This window comes from Panthera pardus, unplaced genomic scaffold (assembly GCF_024362965.1).
Source record: "Panthera pardus isolate Hobbes unplaced genomic scaffold, ASM2436296v1 HiC_scaffold_8, whole genome shotgun sequence".
Classification (NCBI taxonomy): Eukaryota; Metazoa; Chordata; class Mammalia; order Carnivora; family Felidae; genus Panthera; species Panthera pardus.
The window spans coordinates 55,216,948-55,236,451 of record NW_026527013.1 but is presented as its reverse complement, the minus strand read 5'-3'; the positions used below and the strand labels follow the sequence as shown (position 1 = coordinate 55,236,451).

General features: G+C 46.9%; 1 protein-coding gene across 2 annotated transcripts in view; it reads left to right on the top strand.

The window, feature by feature from the left end:
• FGD5 (FYVE, RhoGEF and PH domain containing 5) overlaps window positions 1-19,504 on the top strand; it is a 123,271-nt gene that overhangs the window by 74,023 nt on the left and 29,744 nt on the right. The window contains exons 6-10 of one of the 2 annotated variants that reach the window (XM_019433569.2): window positions 15,180-15,340; window positions 15,602-15,758; window positions 16,406-16,490; window positions 18,234-18,284; window positions 18,890-18,948. In XM_019433569.2, coding sequence (XP_019289114.2) covers window positions 15,180-15,340; window positions 15,602-15,758; window positions 16,406-16,490; window positions 18,234-18,284; window positions 18,890-18,948 — 513 coding nt within the window. Of the gene's footprint in view, window positions 1-15,179; window positions 15,341-15,601; window positions 15,759-16,402; window positions 16,491-18,233; window positions 18,285-18,889; window positions 18,949-19,504 lie in introns of both variants that reach the window. The other variant, XM_019433567.2, reaches the window with a different exon arrangement.

Here is a 19,504-nt window from a genome sequence, read left to right as displayed (position 1 = left end):
CATCACACATGGTTAGAACGTGGATAAATTTGAAAAGGCAGGTTGGAGGTGGGATTGGGGGTCAAGTGATTGGTCCGGAAACCAGGTACCTAAAATGCCAGGCTGTGGGGTTTATGCTTTTTCTTATACATAGTGATTCGTTTTAGACGTTGAACAGTTATATCCCCTGACACCTTCAATCCTCTATTTCCTCTTCTAAAAAAAAAAATCCCTCCCCACCAAAAGCTGAAGATTCCTACCATGGGTTCTTCCTTTGGGTTAAGGCATTGAAGGCCTTTTCAGAAGCCATTCTTCCTACTGGGAGAGGTAACCCTGGAAGTTATCACCATGCCTAGGAGACGCTCCCTATGACTGATTCCCTTGGAGAAGCTCCATCCCCTAAGAGACACTTAAGGGTCTCTGATCCCCACCCACCTCTGTGGCACTGCCTCCTACCACTTACGTTGTTCACTCCAGACACTGTGGCCTTCTTGCTGCTCTTCAGATACTACAGATACATTTCCTTTGCATGACTTTTCCTCTTGCTTTTCCCACCACCACAACGTCCTACCCCCGATCTTCTCATAGTCAGTTTCTCCTTCTCATTCTGGTGTCTGCTCAAGTATCAATACTCAAAGAAGTGGTGCCCAAAACTTAGTGGCATAGGACAACCATGTTGTTATGCTTGCAGATTCCCTGGGCCAGGAGTTTGGACAGGGCAAAGTGGGGAGAGTGTGTCTCTACTCCCCGATATCTGGAGAGAACTTCAAGACAAAGGGCAACTTGATGGCCAGGGGTTAGAATCACCCTAAGAGTCATCATTCACAACTGGTGGTTAGTGCTGGCTCTTGTCCGGGACCTCATTTGGGCTGTTGGCCAGAACACTTACTTGTGGCCTCTCCATGTGATCCCTCTGCCTGGGCAAGTTTTGGGCTTCCTCACAGCATGGTGGCTGCATTCCAAGAGTGAGTGTCCCAAGAGAGAGCCAGGAGGAAGTGCCTGGCATTTTTATGATCTAGCCTTAAGTCACGTAGCACCACTTCCACCATACTGTTAGTGGAGACAGTCACAAAGGTCTACCCAAGTTCAAGGGGAGGAGGTACGGTTTCCACCATCAATGGGAGAAATATCCAGCTCACATTGTGCAATGATCCTGTGAGATAGGAGATATTGTTATGGTCCACTTGGGAAAAATACAATCTACTACAGAAGCCTTTCCTAATAATTCTATGTTGGTTAAAAATTGTCTTCAGCTGCTAGTAATGAAAACCCAGTTATGATAGCTTAATTAATGTAAAGGTGATTCTCTCATGTGAAATAAGTTCAGAAGTAAGAGATCGAGGTTAAGTTTGGCAGCTCCACAAAGTACCAGGGACCAAGGTTTCATTTATCTTTCTGCCGCATCCATTTCCAAGGTTCTTCATGAACAGACGATTTTTGATGCAGTTCTCACCATCACATCCATGTCCCAGGCAAGAAGGAAAAAAGGGGAAAATTAAAAGGTCATGTTCCCACCCCCTTGAAAAAAAATTTTTTTCTGAAAAGTTTACTTATCCACTTTTGCCTCTGTCTCACTGGGCACTATTAGTTGCAAGGGAAGTTGGGTCAACTGAATCGGTCAAAGCTGGGTTCACTTCAGTGGCTGTGCTTCTTGTGTATTCATTCTGGGACCCAGGCTGAAGAGACAGCAGGCACCCAGGGAAGGCTCTCCCTGTGGTGATTGCAGGGAGCAAGCAGAAATACCAGAGGAGGGGCGCCTGGGTGGCTCAGTCGGTTAAGCATCCAACTCTTGATGTCAGCTCAGGTCATGATCTTACGATTTGTGGGACTGAGCCCTGCCTGGCTTCTGCACTGACATCATGCAGCCTGCTTGGGCTTCTCTTTTTCTCCCCTTCTCCCTGCCCCACCCTCCCTCTCAAAATAAATAAGTAAACTTTAAGGAAAAAAAGAAAGAAACACCAGAGGGCTTCTGAGATTCAGTCTTACAACTGGTGCATGATCACTTCTGCCCATGACCCATTGGTCAGAGCAAGTGCTGTGGCCTGGACCAAAGACAAGGGGCAGGGATCTTCTCTCCCCATGATGAGGCCATGGCAAGGGTGTGGATGCCAAGGGAAGTTCAGGAACCACAGCTGTACCTCCTCTTTTGTATCACCTAGCTCATACTTCATTTTATTTTCTTCACGGAATGTTTCATATCTAAAAATCATCTAATTCATGTATTTGTTTACTTATGTTGTATTTTCATTTTCATGCAGTTCCAAATACTTTCTAATTCCCTTTGTGATTTCTTCTTTGACCCATGAGTTATTTAAAATTAAGTTGTTCTATTTCCAACTATTTGTGAATTTCCCAAATTTCCTCCCGCTGCTCGCTTTTAATGCTGTCGTGGTTGGAGAATGTACATTGTGTGGTTTTAAATTTATGGAGATTTGTTTTGTGGCCTGTTGTATAGTATATCCTGGAGAATGTTCCATGTGTGCTTGAAAAGAATGTGTTTTCTGCTCTAGCTGGTGGGTATCCTATAGATGTCACTTAGGTCAGGCTGATCAACGGTGCTTTGAATCTCCTCCATTCTTGCTGGCTTTCTGTCTCATCCTTCTGTCCCTTACTGAGAGTGGGGTTACTGATTGTTGATTTATCTTTCCCTCCCTTTTCATTCCATCCACTTTGCTTCATTTATTTTGGGGCTGTTTTAGAGGCTTGTTTACTGTGTCTCTCCCTCACTAAACTCAGAGCTCCTGGAGGGCAGAGAGCTTGACCGGTCCCATTCCCGATGGCTTGTGAGACCCAGTACACCATCAGGGCTCAGTAAATATCTGATGAATGAGTGATGGCGGGGTCAGCCCTTATAGCAGTCCTACCACTTCTTCCATCAGAAATATTTCCTGAGCACCTCTTATGTGCTGGGTACGGGGTCCCTGCGCTTCAGGGACTGACAGTCTAGGAAGGAGACAGGCGCAAAAAGGGACACTATTAGTACAATGGTAGGGGCATACTGAGCCTGAGAGGTTCAGACAAGGAATATGTCCCAGGCTTCTGGGTATGGGAGAAGGACTCCCAGAGGAAATGTGTCTAAACTGAGACCTACAGGATGGGGAGCAATTAGCCAGGTGAGGAAGGCTTGTACCTGGCAAGGGGATCCACATGTACAAAGATCCAGAGGCCAGTTAGAGATTGGAGTGTTTGGAAACTCATAGAAATTCTAGGTGGCTGGAGCATGTGTGTGAGAGAGTGGTGATAGGTGAGGGGCAGAACAACACAGAAGTGGGGCTTTGGGTTTGATCCCCTACAGTTCTGTGGGGAGGCCATTGAGTGATTCCAGCAGGAGGTGACACTGGACTGGAGAGCTGCAGGCAGATTGGAGGACAGCATGCTTAGTGAGTGGCTGTGGGGTACAGGAGAGGTAGCAGATTTCTGGCTTGCTGACTCACCATCGCAGCAAGTGCTGGAGGGGGTCAGGCTAGGCATGGGGGTGATGAGGAGTTTAGTGTGAGTTTTGTGAACCATGAGGGGTGGGTGAAGGACATCCCAGTGATGGGCTGGGCACAGGATGTCTACCAGAAGTGATCAAGTGTGGAGATGTCAACCGAAGCCCCAGCAGTGACCCGGATTTCCCCAAGGAAGTGAGTGTGTAGAGTGGGGAGAGGGCTCTCAGGAGCCTAGCGGGCTTTTGTGAAAGGGTCGGGGGACTTAGGGAGGAGTATTAGGAGGCCATAGGGCAGAAAGGCAGACAAGAGGCTTCTCAGATCCTCCCTGCATCCAGCCCACTCATCACCTCCCACACCCGCCTTGCTCAATGGTGGTAGCCACCTGAAAGCGCATCAGGAGTGTCCGGGACAAGCCAGATTTCTCAGACTTCTCAGAGGAAAAGGCCACTTACTCAGAAGCCCTCCCTTATCATTGCATACGTGTTTGACTCAACTGTGGCCATGGTGCTGACATGACTGGGGCAAGTACAGAATCTAGAGGGACTCACTAGCAACTTTATGAGTTTATGTAAGCTGGGTGCTATCAGTTTACTCCCCACCCAGGTCCCCTCTTTCCTCACCCAACCAGCTCTGGCTTCTCATTACAGCCAATGTCCAGTGTAGCTGATGCTGAGGAGGGGTGGCAGGAGTGGCAGTGAGCATTTGTTGACCTCCTATTGTGTGGTTGACAATTTACATACATTATGTCATTTAATTGCACATAGTCTGTGCTCAATAAATATTTCTCACATGGTTGAATGAGTCCAATTACCCAAGGTCACACAGCCAGTAAGAAGTAGGACCAGGGCCATCTGACCCCAGAGCCCTGAGAAGGGGAGGAAACAAACAGAAGTGGAACAGTGCTTTTAGGTGGCAGGGAACCTAAGGAGGGGAGAATGAGTGTACACAGGAGGAATGAAATCAGGGAAGGCTTCCTAGAAGAGAGGATGTTGAGCTGGCATTGACGGACAGGCTCTCCAGGGGATAGGAGCAGCAGGAATGAGTCCACAGAGTGGAGGGCTTGGGGGTGTGTGGTGTACAGGAAGGGGCTTGGAGAGCTGGTCTTGAGGGAGAGCCTGAATGCCATGCCCCAAGGCCTTTCAAAAGGGAGGCATAGGAACTTGGGAGCCCTGAGCAGAGCAGATGCCCTGAAGGAGGGGGAGGTGGGGAAGGGTGGTCTGGTGGGTTGGGTGGGAGGGCATGATGCTAGGGCACCCACAGGTTAACCCAGACCAAGCTCCCAGGTAGCCTCATGCTGGGGAAGTTGTGTGGAGATAGGAAGATTTTGTGTCTGTCTCTTACTTTTATTTATTTATTTGTATTAACTAAATTCCATAATTTATTCAGATACCCTTCATTTTTACTGAAGTCTTTTTTCTGTTCTGGATCCCACCCACCATAGCATTTTGCATTTATTTTTTTTTTATATTTAAATTTTAGTTAGCATACAGTGTCTTACTTTAACTTTTGTAGCTCCAGTCCGTAGATGACAGTAAAAAGTAAGTTTTAATTCAGTGGGGAGGGCCCTGTTTCTTTCTAAGTCTTTGCTGGGCTCTCTTCCAGGACAAAGTGAACTTATTGATCTTTGGTGGACTCAGAGAGAGACAAATTTTGGTTCAGTGTGAGAAAATGTGCTTGTCTTTCCACCTGAACTGTTGGAGAAGGGGTAAGCTGTCCTTATTGGGAAGTATGAATGTAGTAGCTGTTGGGGAGTTCTCAGTAAAGTGGTTCCTATCCCAGGTGCGTGGCTCTTCCCTGTATATTTTCATTCAGTTCAGGAAGAAACTTGCTGTGTGACCCTGGAAAGTCCCTTCCTCCTTAATCCCTCACCCTGAGATGGCTGGTGGGGCTCAGACATTTTTAGCCACGAAAACTGTCTTCAAGTGGAATTTCACTCAGACCCTCAGTATGAAGAGTAGCTAAGAGCAGAGGTGCTTTGTTTCAAAGGTGGGAGGGGCCAAAGTTTGGGCTCTGCCTCCACCTCTCTAATCCCTGGGTCTCCATGGAGCACAGTGTGAGAAAAAATCATCTATTTCAGTGGTTCTCAGAATGTGGTCCCTGAACCAGCGGCACCTGAGAACTTATAGGAAATGCATATTCTTGGGCCCCAGCCCACAACTGCTAAATCAGAAACTCTAGGGGTAGGGTCTGGGCATCTGCATTTTAACAAAACTTCCAGGTGATGCTGATGGACAGTAACATTTGAGACCCACAGATACATGATCCTGTAAAATCCACTCGGCATGAGTTCTCTGTGATTCCCTGCCCCCTCGAGAGAAGCATCCTCTGGAACACTGTTCCCCAATCCTGGCTGTGCACAGATCCCCAGGAGCTTTAGAAAATATGGTTTAAAAACATCCACTCAGCACAGTTATGAACAAAGCTGGGTCAATCTAAGGGTGAAAGTGAATGAGACACAGTCTGCTCCCTGCATAATTGGAGGGAAGATGACAGAAACATACAGAGTAAGTAAATAGCCTGACAATGCAAAATTCTGTAAAGCCATTGCTTTTCAGGCTGGGATGCATGCATTCCTCCCTGAGGTATGCAGTAGGTGTCCAGGAGCACTTGAGGCCACAGCATAAAGAGAGCACATTTTCTAAGCGCTCCTGCTTTGCTTTAGATACATATATTTTTTTAATTAAAAAAAATTTTAATGTCTATTTAAAGAACACAAGCAGGGGAGAGGCAGAGACAGAGGGGGTCAGAGAATCTGAAGCAGGCGCTGTGCTGACAGCAGAGAGCCCGATCGGGACTCAAACCCACGAACCGTGAGATCATGACCTGAGCTGAAGTCGGAGCTTAACTGACTGAGCTACCTAGCTGCCCCTAGATATGTATTAAGTAAATTAAATCACACATGGATATATTTTGGAGAATAATGTTAAATACACCTTAATTCTTAAGCTAAAACATGAGACTTCAGACACGTTCTGAGACCAAGGTGGCTCCCTTCAGGTTGTAACCCCAGAGTTCCAGAGGCTGTAGGATACTTGAAAGGCCACTAGACTGACCCAGGAGGCCTTCCTGATGGAGGTAGGGTTTGAAGCAGCTTTAAAAGATGAGCAAGACATGGACCAGATGTCAGAAGCACAGAACAAAGACACAGCAGCTGGAAAGAGGACTCCTATAAAGCAGTAGTGCTCCAAGTGTGGTCCCAAGACCCAGCAGCACCTGGGAACATGGGAGAAATGAAAATTACCCAGCCCCATTCACAGCCTACTGGATGGAAACTCTGGAGGTAAGCCCAGTGATCTGGGTTTTCAATAAGTCCCACAGACGATTGTGAAGCAGGCTTATCTTGGAGAAGCAGGGGTATACAGAAATGAGCAATACACTGCAAAGGTAGGCTGGATCAGCTCTGGAAGGACCATGAACTCCAGGCCCTGGAGTTTAACTTTAATTAAAGGGCTTGGAGGAGACATGAAAGCAGTGGAGAAAAGCAGTGCTTGTCTTTCCTCACCCAGGGACCTCAGAGAACCGCTTTCTTTTTTAAAAAATGTTTTGTAACTTACAGATAGGTGCACAAATTTTAAAGGTAGAGCCTAAATATTTAATATATGTGTGTGCGTACGCTTGTAACTGCCACTCGTAGAGCATTTTCATCATCCCAGGAGGTGTCCTGTGCCCCTTCCCAGCCTGTATCACCCTCCAGAGGTTGCCACTGTTTTTGCTTTCCATCACATTGGATTGGTTTAGCCTGTTGTTGGATTTCATATGAATGGAGTCATGAATTATGTATTCTTTTGTGTCTGGCTTCTTTAGCTCAACATAATATGTGAGATTCATCCAAGTTTTCATGCCTATTAGTATTCTTTTGTGTGGATATACCACAGTTGGTGTATCTATCCTGTTAATGATGATTTGGGCTGTTTCCAGCTTGGGCTATTATAAAGCTGCTATGAATGTTCATATACGTATCATTAGGGAACATAAACATCATTTCTCCTCAGTATCTACCTAGAGTGGAATTGTTGGTCATAGAGTAAGCATAGATTCAGCTTTATTAGGAACTGCCAAATAGGTTTTCAGAGTGGTTGAATATATATACTCCCACCCCCAACATTTGGGAATAACGTATACTCCCACCCCCAACATTTGGGAATAACGTTCCTCATGCTGCCCAGCGTTTTGGTATTGCCCATCTTTCTACTCATGGCCATTCTGGTGATTGTGTAGTGGTTTCTCATTGTTGTTTTAGCAGCAACCACCAACTGATGGTTGATGAAATTGAGTATCTTTCTGTTTATTAGCCGTTTGAAAATCCCCATTTGAAGTTCTTTTGCCTACTTTTTAATTAGGTTGTCTTTTTCTTATGGATCTATAGGAATTCTTTAAATATCCTGGACTCAAGTCTATTTTCAGATATATGTATTGTAAATATTCTCCCAATCTGTGGCTTCCGTATTCAATTTTTAATAGCTTAATTGAGATATAAATCTTACACCATACAATTCAGCCATTTAAAGTGTAAAATACGATGGTTTTTAGCACATTCAGAGTTGTGTAATCATCACGACAATCCATTTTGGCACATTCTCATGATCCCAAAAAGAAACCCCAAACCCCAAAGCTGTCACTCGCCATCACCCTGCCTCAGCCCTAGGCACCCACTGTCTAGTTCTATCTCTTGTAGGTTTTCCTGTTTTTGAAATTTCACGTAAATTGCAGCAAGGTTCATCCACATTGTAGCATGTGTCAGTACTTCACCCCTTTCATGGCTAATATTCCATTGTGTGGATAGACCACGTTTTGTTATCCATTCATCAGTTGATGGACATTTGAGTTCTTTCCACTTTTTGATTATTTTGAAAATGCTGCCATGAACATTCATGGGCAAATTCTTGTATGAACATACATTTTCCATTCTCTTGGGAATATACCTAAGAGTGCAATTTCTGGACCATATGGTAACTTTTTAACCTTTTGAGGAACTACCAGCTGTTTCCCAAAGTGGCTGCACCATTTTAGATTCTCCTTGCAGAACTTATTATCTGTCTTTTTTATTATAGCCATCCTGGTGGATATAAAGTGGGATCTCACTGTGGTTTTGATTTTGCATCTCCCTAATGACTAATGATGTCAGGCATCTGTCTTTTCATGTACTTCTTGGTCATTTGTATATTTCGTTTGGAGAACTATCTTTTCAAATCCTTTGCCCATTTTTTAAAGGGCTATCTTTTCATTGTGGTTCTATATACATGCAAGTCCCTTATCAGATATGTGATTTGCAAATAATCCCTCCTGTTCTGTGGCTTGTCTTTTCATTGTCTCCATGGTGTCCTTTGAAGCATATAAGTTTTTAATTTTAATGTAATGTAATTTTTTCTTTTGTTGGTTGCATTTTTGATGTTATATCTAAGAAAGTTTTGTCTAGCTCCAAATCACAAAGATTTACTCCCGTATTTTCTTTCTTTATTATTTTTTTAATGTTTATTTATTTTTGAGAGAGAGAGACAGAGCGTGAGCAGGGAGGCGCAGAGAGAGAGGGGGAGGCTCAGAATCTGAGGCAGGCTCCAGGCTCTGAGCTGTGAGCACAGAGCCCAATGTGGGGCTCTAACATAAACTGTGAGATCATGACCTGAGCTGAAGTTGGATGCTTAACTGACTGAGCCACCCAGGCGGCCCTCCCATATTTTCTTTAAAGAGTTTTATAGTTTTAGCTTTCACATTTAAGTATTTGATTCTGGGTTAATTTTTGTATAGGATATAAAGAAGGAGTCCAAATTTATTCTTTTGAATGTGGATATCCAAATATCTCAGCACCATTTGTTGAAAAGGCTTTTTTTCCCCACTGAATTTTCTTGGCACCCTTGCTAAAAATCACTTAACCATAAACATTTATTTCTGAGTTTATCTCTGGACTCTGAATTCTATTTCATTGATCTTTATGTCTGTCCTATACCAATACCACACAATCTTGATTCCTTTAGGCCTATAGTAAGTTTTGAAACCAGGAACCATGAGTCTTTCACCTTTGTTCTTCTTTTTCAAGATTGTTTTTTGTTTTTTCTTTTTTCAAATTTTTATATAATGTTTATTTATTTTTGAAAGAGCATGAGCAGGGGAGGGGCAGAGAGAGAGGGAGACACAGAATCCGAAGCAGGCTCCAGGGTCTGAGCCGTCAGCACAGAGCCCGACGCAGGACTTGAACTCACAAACTGTGAGATCATGACCTGAGCCAGTCAGACCCTGACTGAGCCACCCAGGTGCCCCTCAAGATAGTTTTGACTATTCTGGGTCCTTGTATCTTCATGTGAATTTTAGAATCAGCTTGTCAAGTTTCTCTACAAACAGGTGACTGGGATTTTGATGAGGGTTAAGACGAATCTCTATATCAACTTGGGGAATGTTACCCTCTTAATATTAAGTTGTGTATACGAGACCTCTTTCCATTTACCTAGGTCTTCTTTAATTTCTTTCGATGAAGTTTTGTTGTTTTCAGAGTGTAGCTTCTATGCTTCTTTTGTTAAATTTATTTCTAACCATTTTTCCCCTTTTCATCTTACTTTTTCAATGATTTTTTAAACTTCTATTTAAAAAAATTCAGTTTTACAGAAAAGTAACAAGGATAGGAGTAGTACATAGCACAACCAGATTCCCTTTTCCATAGTCATCTGTTAACATGAAGTCCAATGTATTTATTTTTCTGTGTGGTTCATACATTTTGTATACAGCTGAAGGAGTCTTTGCCCCTCTGAAAACAGAATTGTTTTCAGGGTTCCACAGTACCCTCCAGTGGCTGACCATGCCAGGTGAAGTCATGTCTGCTGGACAGCTCATGGCCTGCCAATGCATGTTTGTGACACAGTTGGGTCGTGGTTGAGGTTGGTGTGCGTTTGGCCAGATGGGATCCCAGTGAGTCCACTTGACTTTTGGCAACAACATCAGTGGTTTGACTACTTGCAAAGAGGACCTTGGCCACCCACCAACTGTTTAGCTCAGAGAATAGAGGTGCTGTGTTGCCTAGAAAACTCAGTAGCAGGTTTGGAGAAGAGAAAAAGGGGCCAAGGGCCCAGGCCTCTACATGTGAAGTCCCAGCTTCCACTTTACACAAGCCCAGGACAGGGTCCTGAGAATGCTGTGAGCTCCAGGAAACTTGTCTGAGCCCCAGAGGCAGAGAGGCAGTCCTCACACTCGGGCCTCTCCACCAAGCTGCCCCAGGGTCTCTGAGATTGGGCCAGAAGCCCTGGCTAGCACTCAGGAACCGCGTTCTAGTCCCCCTCCTTGACCTGCATCTGTCACTCCCCCGTCTGGGCCATCTGTAAGAGAGCTACAACTTTGGAGTCAGGCCGACTTGGGCCCAGATCTTGCCATCTTGATGACGTTGGGCAATTTACTTAATCCTTCTGGACCTGATTATTTTATTGGAAATAAAATGGAAATAATAATAGTGCCAAACTATAGTTGTCATGTGTTGATCACCTTCCCTGTGCAGGGTGCGAGGGAGACAGAGATAAGTGAAACAGAGTCTAGGGGAGAAGGGAAGCACAGGAAACAAAGAATCCTTAAACAGAGCAGAAGGCAATATGCACAAACACTGTGAAGAAGGTATTTGTATTCCCATTTAGCAGAGGGGGAAATTGAGGTCCATACAGATGAACTGACTTGCTCAGGGTCACACATTTGCAACTCTCCAGGTTGACAAGGACTCATTTGTGTTCTCTAGGCCTTGGCTTGGGGTCTAGAGGCTCTAAGGCTGGAGCAGAGGCTCCACAGAGAGCTGGTAAGTGGGCATGGTGAGAAGGGGAACCAGATCAAGAAGAACTCTGGTGCCCAGATGCGTTTGGATTGGATCCTGTAGGCATTGTGGCCACTCAGTTCTTCTTCCTTATTATCTCCAGTCCATTCCCTCTCTCGGTCCCCATGGCCACCATTGGGTCAGGGCCTTTCTCCTGGATGACTGCGACGGCCTTCTCACTGGTCTTGCTCTCGTTCTGGCCACCTCCAGTTTGTTCTCCCAACAACGTGAATTTTGTAAGATAGATATTTGGTCCAGTGGTTCCCTGTCACCCCAGGATGAAACCCAATTGCCTTTAAAACCCTGCAGGGCCCTGTGGGATGGGTCGTCTGTCTGACCGTCCATTGCCATCATATTCCAGTCCTGTGCACTTGCACAGTGCGCACACTCACATGTACATGCATACTGCACCCAAGACACATTTAACTTAGTGCCTCCTCCACCTCAGGGCCTTTGCACATGTTGCCTCCTCTGCCTGAAACACTCCCTTCCTATCTCAGAGGAGATAGGATGCTTTCCCAGAGCTAAGTCAGGTCTCCCTCTTATGGCCTGCCACAGCCCCTGTGCCTTGCCCACTCACAGTACTTCTACTTCTGTGTTGAAATTGTGTTTTTACTCCTTTCTTTTCCTCAAGATTGCAAACTCTTTGAGGGCAGAACAGCATTTCCTGCTCCTACTCCCTCCTTGGGACTTGGTGCAGAGCAGGCACTCACTTTGAACGAATAAGGGGATGAGGGCTGGGTATCTCCTACCTCCTTCCTCTGTCTGAGAGCCCCCAGGTGCAATGATGGCCAGAACTATTAAGACAGCAGAAACCTTTCAGGGAGTGATGGATGGTGCGACAGGCACTCGGTGCTTCCAGCCGATGCATGAGTTTTAAGAACGGATGTTTGTGGCGAGTCCAATTATGCTCTGGTTTTTGAAATGAGTCGTGTCGATGATGGCCATCCTGCCCATTGGGACTTAGTCAATTTAGTGAGAATTAATTACAGATGAGAAACTAGCTTGCAGAGCAGTTAATATTTTAGCTCCCTGGGGTACAATGCACATGCAACCATCAGTCTTGTCTTTGCTTGTCCTTCCTTCTCTCCCTCTTCCTCTTTCTGTGGTGGTCCGGGCTGCAGGGTGACCAGATTGCAGTCTTGGCTCCCCTGTGGCTCACTCTCCTGCTAAATAAATAAGGTCTTTCTGTCAGTCAGCAAGTATAATAAAACTCCTCTGTGTCACATGCTCTGTTGGGCTTTAGAAACACAGCAGGAAACAAAACAGATGTAACCCTACTCTGAAGATGTCATAGCTAAAATATAATCACAACTGCAATGGGGATAGCACTTTACAGTTTATAAAGCAGTTTTAAGCATCAGGATGAGCCTCTCAACAGCCTCATGCTGTACTTAGTGGTGCCATTATTTCCATTTTACAGATGAGGAAAATGAGGCTCAGATAAGTGACAGCTTGCCCACAGTCATCAGCTTCTTCTGGTGTAGCTGGGCTTGAACCTGGCACAGAGCCAATAACAATGTGTTCAAAGTCTGTCAATCAGCTGCCCAAGCCCAAGCAAAAGGAATTATCCTTCTTCATCAGGACGTTTTCTTTCTTTCTCTGGGATTCCAGGGCTGAGAAGACCCTGTAGGGCTGGAGCCTGGCTCCTAAACATGGAGACCCATAGGGAAGAATGGGAGGGTCCTCCTGCCCTTGGGTCAGCAGAGAAACCCCCACTCCAGGTTCAGAATGACCCCAGTGTCCTAGAGCCAGCTGTGGGCAGAAATAAGAATTAAACGTTACCTCCCTTTCCCTCTCACTTGTAGTTCATACTTTCTTCACCCTCTGAAACATGCTTTCAGGAAAGGTTCTGATAGCTTAGGTACAATGGGATTTGAGATTTTTTTTAACATTTATTTATTTTTGAGAGACAGAGACAGAGCATGAGTGGGGGAGGGGCAGAGAGATGGGGAGACACAGAATCCAAAGCAGGCCCCAGGCTCTGAGCTGTCAGCGCAGAGCCCAACGCGGGGTTCAAACTCATGAGCTGTGAGATCATGACCTGAGCCGAAGTCAGACACCCAACCGCCTGAACCACCCAGCCACTCTTGATTTCTAATTATAGCTCAAGCATGTGGTCTCCACTTAAGGACACACACGCCTTCAGCCAGAGAATCCATTCATTAGTTGAATACTCAGCCCCAAGTTTCTGACCTTGGTGATGGGGCTAGAGGTGTCCTGAAACCTTCAAACTGCACCAGACTGGGACTGATGAGGGCTGGCCTCAGGAGGAACCAGCTCATTCTCCCTCCGTGGGACCACAAGCCAGGGTGGGTGCCCTCTCCTTGTCCTCCCTGCCATCTCTGCCCAGATTCCCGGAAGGGCAGGTTACAGCAGCAGGAAGTCAGCTCTGGACTGGAAGAGGTGTTCAGGAAGCAGGGACCTTTGTCACCTCCACACCTGCTGTCCTCTGTCTGACAGCACAGCAGCCTCTTTACAGATATTGGAGGGTTCTGTGTCCTGCTCTTCATCAGTCCCTCCTTCCTTCCTACCCTCCATCTTTTCTCCTCTTTCTCCCTCTCTCCTTCTCTCTGCTTTCTCATTTTTATCTCTCCCTTTGTCTTTCTCTCTAGCCCTGTCCCATTTCCCTGCCTTTTTTTCCCAGTCCTCCCCTTCTCCTGCACTCCTTTTCTGGAGAAGACCAGAAAGACTTCCTGGAGGAGGGACTGCCCATCCTCTCAGGCATTTTCCCCTTTCAGATCTCAATGTAAAGAGACAATTCTAGCAATAAAAACTGTTCAGCAGTGGAATTAACTGTCTACCTCAGTAATGAGTTCTCTGTCAGAGAGGCAATCAAACAAGGCAGTGTGGGCATCCTTCCTGAATGTTATAAAGGTGATTTGACCTTGATTGGGGCTGGACCACATGCCCTCTGATACTGAGGTTTTCCTGGTGTTTATTATTCCACAATTCAAGGTGGTTTCAGTATATTCCATATAATTAAAACTTCAGGCCTGGGGCTCATGCAAGAGCAGGTAGATTTGAAGATAGTTTTTTGTTGTGAGAAAGATGTCTTGCATTCTTTACAATTTTAATGTTCATTAAATTTAGTTGAATTTTTAAAGTAATGAATCACAATACAGAAATTTTAGAAAACAGAGAAGATGGGGCACCTGGGTGGCTCAGTCGGTTAAGCGTCCGACTTCGGCTCAGGTCATGATCTCACAGTTCGTGGGTTCCAGCCCCACGTCAGGCTCTGTGCTGACAGCTCAGAGCCTGGAGCCTGCGTCTGATTCTGTGTCTCCCTCTCTGCCCCTCCCCACTTGTACTCTGTCTCTCTCTGTCTCTTAAAAATAAATAAATGTAAAAAAAATTTTTTTTAAAGAAAAGAAAACAGAGAAGAAAAAAACCATTCCTAATCTTATACCCCTGACACAGCCACTGTTTATATTTCACTCCATTTCTTTTCAGCTTTTTCCTTTGTTCCTGTTTTAGACAGCCATGTCAGGGTGGAAAGACAACGGTGTATCCCTTCTTGATGTCCTAACTCTAGGACACGAATATGTTTACATAGACACCATCTGCATCGTTTTCAGTGACTGCTTAACACCCCATGGAGTGGTTGCCTATGACTTCTTTAGACTTTGCTTTAAAACAACACAGTGCATGAACCTTTTCAAAGATGGATAACGGTAGAGCAGAGCTTTGTACTTCTTCAGAGAGGGAATTGCCCAACTTTTCAGAAGAAGAGCAAAACCTAAGTTCGGGAGTGAACATGCTTGAAAGCCTCCCACTGCACCAGGAGTTGTGGTGGGTGTTCTTTGGGCATCAGTTACCTGTGAACAGCAGGTGCGTGTTACCACCCCTGTTTTACAGGTGAGAACGCTGGGGTCTGAGATGCTGGCCTAAGGTCTTGTGCTATCTGTATGTAGGCCAGGGGTTCAAAGCTGCAGGGGACTTGTGCTCAGGCCTATCAACTGTGGGATGACGGGCCTTTGGGGTTTCAGGATTTCCACGGAGCTGTCATGAGGGCCTTGGATGAAATAGACCACGAGAGCAAGGACACATTGGCCAGGGAGGAGCTGAGGCACGGCCTGAGTGAACTCCCAGCCATCCGAGACCTTCACCAGGGGATCCTGGAGGAGCTGAGGGAGAGGCTGTTGCACTGGTGAGCTGTCCATGGTCTGCTGCCCCTACTTCCGTTGCACTGGGGGATGGCGTGGTTAACACCCCACCAAGTGAAACTGTGTCTCTGTTTGACCAATGCAGAAGCCGAGGTGCAGATGTTGGGTCCTTTGCCCAAAGTAAAATGAGTGTGGGAGGGTCAAGTTAGGACCACTACCCAGTGACATGATCAACGCTCACCAACTAACACCGTGCTGGTCACGAGGCTGAGTTCTCACTGTCCCATCTCCCTACCCGGCTGCAGGGAGGACCAGCAGAAGGTGGCCGATGTCTTCCTGGCCCGGGAGCAGGAGTTTGATCACCATGCTGCTCACATCCTGCAGTTCGACAGGTGTCTGAGTCTACTCAGTGAGAACTGCCTGCATTCCCCCCGGCTGGCAGCTGCTGTCCGTGAGTTTGAGGTGGGTCCCTTGGTCCTCTGAGAACCTGCTCTAAGGATCCAGGGGTGGGGTGGGCATGGAAGGGCTTACTGAAAATCAGTGGGGCTTCTTGGTAGGTCTGAGACTGAGGGTCAGAGGGGAAGCCCTGGCTGGGAGAGGAGAGGGTGACCCAGAAGGAGGGAACACTTAGAGCCTAGGACATACCCTGTTGGGCAATTGATGACAACTCCATGAGCCCCCACCTTGGTGGGAGTTTTAGTGGCCATTCTCCTGTCCCAGTAGAAAAGCACAATGCAAGCTGGGGCCACACCCATTGGAATGACCAACAGATGGTCACTAACTGGGGATACAGTTACTGAACAGGAAAAATGAGGGTTTTTTTTCTTTTACTAATACTAGATGCAAAGCAGGGACTAGGAGTTGCATGTTACTGAATATAGCACTGACTGTGAGCCTGAAGGAATGAACTGTCACAGAAGGAATGAACTGGTGCTAATCTGGGAGGCCTTCCTGGAGGAAGGGAACCTGGTTTTAGAGCTGGGGGAGAAGTTCAGTGTGGCCAGGAAGAGGTGTGGATGGGACAGTGTATGAGGGATGCTGTGAGCTTGGTGCCCTGAGACAGGGGTCTCTGACGGAGTTTTGTCCTCTCTGTCTCTTGGGAGCAGCAGAGTCAGCAAGGAGGTGGCCAGAACGTGAAGCACCGGCTGCTGCGGGTGGTTCAGCGCCTCTTCCAGTACCAAGTGCTCCTCACAGGTGGGCCCCACAGGAGGTCAGGGTGCACTGAGGTGATGCGGGAGGGAAGGCACCTGAGGAGGGGTTCAGGTAATGGTGGCAAGCGATGTGATCATAACCTCCCCTCCCACTGTGCCGGGAATGGGCAGGGGTGGGGATTGTTCTCAGTTCCTGGCTCCTGACCCTCCAGACCAGCTAGACTCTGCCACCATCTTCCCTTCAGCAAAGCTTTGGACCCTCTGCTGCCACCTTGGAAACCTTGCTTCAGTGGCCACCTTCTGTGTCTTCCTTCAGCCTCTCCCATCCTAAAACACATGAAGTCATACCTTCCCCTGTTCTGCATTTCCTCAGTGGGTGTCTCATTTCCCTAGATCTGTTCTTACCACCAAAGCCCTTCTTGGGGCCAAATCAGTGGACATTTTCCACCTTGGACCTACTGTGGCCATCTCTGTGGCTTTGCCACTGGTCACTTCCTGCTTCTCAAAAACCCTCCCATCCTGAGGCTTCTGTGATATACTCTCTCTGTGCCTCCCTCAGACCTCTCTGCTTACCCTTCTCCATCTGTGTTGACAATCTCCCTTCCTCTACTGTTTCATAATAAATGTCAGTGTTTCTCAGGGCTCAGTCCTAGGTCCTGTTCCCTTCCTTCCCTCTTTACAATTACAAACTCTCCTCGGGGAATATCATCCCCTCCCCTACCTCTACCTGCCAGGAAGCACCACACCTCTGTCCAGACTCACTTACCCAGCTGCCTCCCAAATGGACAAAGTCCCTGGGCCTGGAGGACTGCTATTCCAGTGGGGGAGACAGATACCCACATGTAGAGATATGCATGTAATTCCAGGTAGGGACCAGGGCTGTAAGGAAAGTACATTAGGGCCAAGGGGCAGAGAATTTGTTCATCTGATTCAACAAATGTTTATTGAGCATCTGCTGTGTCCCAGGCCCCGTGCTAGATGCTGGAGGTGTAGTAGTGCATTAGACAGCCAAAACTCTGTGACACTGTGGAGTTTTTACTCTAACAAGGAAATAAAAATATGATATGTCAGTGATAAGAGCTCTGAAGAAGATAAAGGGGTTTAAGGGGATGGAGGTAAAAGTGCTCTGAATTAGATACAGCACTCAGGAAGGACCTGTCTGAGGAGGTAACACTGCACAGAGATCTCAGCAAAGTGAGGGCATGAACCCTCTGAAGATCTGGAAAAAGAGACTACCAAGTAGAGGGAATAGTGAGTGCAAAGGCCCTGGGGCTATTAACAGGTTTAACATGTTCCAGAAAAGAGTAAGAATGCCAGCATTGCCAGAATAAGTGAGTGACATTGGTAGGTAGCTGTAGAGAGGCCAACCCACATAGAGCCTGTGGGTATAAATGTGTTAAAGGTTTAACACGTCACACACCGCTGTGTTGATGGTCACATATGTTCCCCCAATAGACAGTGTGCTTCTCAGAGGCAGGGTTTCACCTTGTCTGTGTCTATATGCTGAGGGCATAGCACAGTACCAGGCACACAGCAAGTGCTCAGTAGTTGTTGAATGAGTGAATGGCTAGCGGTGGTGGCAGTGATGCTGGTGATGGTCCAGGGGCCTGATTTTGTCCTAGTGTGGTGTTGTAGTAGGCTAGCAAGGGTGAGGGGATGCATACCCCATTCTTCCGGCCCTTTTCTTCCAAGTCTGGAAAGCAGCGGGGGGGGTCGGCTCCTGCTGCAGACAGAGGGCCTGGTCTCCCTAGGGCAGACTGACCCCTGGCTCTTGTTCTACCTGCAGACTATTTAAACAACCTTTGTCCGGACTCAGCTGAGTACGATAACACACAGGGTAAGTGCAGCATGAACCTGGAGGATGGGGACACATTTCTCTTTGGCCCCTGTCCCCTAGCTCTGGACTCTCCACCAGTTCAGGCCCGGGACATATTCTCTTCCCTGGTAGCTAGATGTGCAGTGGACATGAGACTTCTGGGGCTTCTGAGGTTATTCCCTGCTCACCTCAACCACAGGGCTCCCTGGGATGGGCTGTCATCCAGTCAAAGGAGAAGAGGGTAATCAGCATCGGTGATAGGAGGTAGTGCCAGGTATAAAAAAGTCACCACAGTGTCCGTTTCCTCCCAATTCTATGTGACTGTCCCTGCATATGACCTGCCAGGACAGTCCCTATTTTAACATATTCAATTTATAGCCAAGGGAACTAAGGCACAAAGTGGTCAAATCACTGTAAAGGTCACTTAGGCAGTGGTAGCAAAGCTAGGTTGAACCTATGACCTGACCCAGGTGTGAGAAAAATTGGTGCCACCCACATACAAGGCCCTGCAACTGTAGTGATCTTGGGGGGCAGTGGGGAGAGAGGGGAAGAAAGGAGGTGAGGATAGTGCTACTGGACTGGCCCTCCCCAGATGGCTCGGCTACCTTCTCTGCTTCCCTCCACAGGTGCACTGACCCTCATCTCCAAAGTCACAGACCGCGCCAATGACAGCATGGAGCAAGGGGTAAGTCTGTTTCCTGGGGTTCAGGTCTAGGACCTCCTCCAACCTGCCCCGGTCTGCCTTATGATACTCCACTTTTGGAGGTGCTGCAGGCAACCATCTGTGTCGTGGGACCTTGCCAAGAGTTCTTGGCCCCTGAGTTCTGGCCCGGACACTTACTATGTGACCTCAAGTACTGTGTGTTCCTGTCCGGGTCCGTGGCATTAGGGTAGTGAGGGGAGGCTACAGACTTGTCTGAATGTGATAAGTAATGTCCAGACTGTGGTCTGAGACCACCTGCATCAGCACCTGGAGTGCCTGGTAAGCTACAGATTCCTGATAGACCTTAGCTCTTCTCAGTCAGAACATCTGGGGGTAATGTCCAGGGATGTGCATTTTTAACAAGCATTCTAGGTAAACGTTTTGCTCACAAAAGTTTGAAAACCACTTGTCCACAAGAATACGTGAGCTCTAAGTGCACGCTTGTTTCTGCCAGCAAGTGACTGTTGGACACTGATCCTGTATTTACTAGTTTTCTGCCAAGGAAGGCCAACTTATCCTACATCCCAACTCTGTTCAA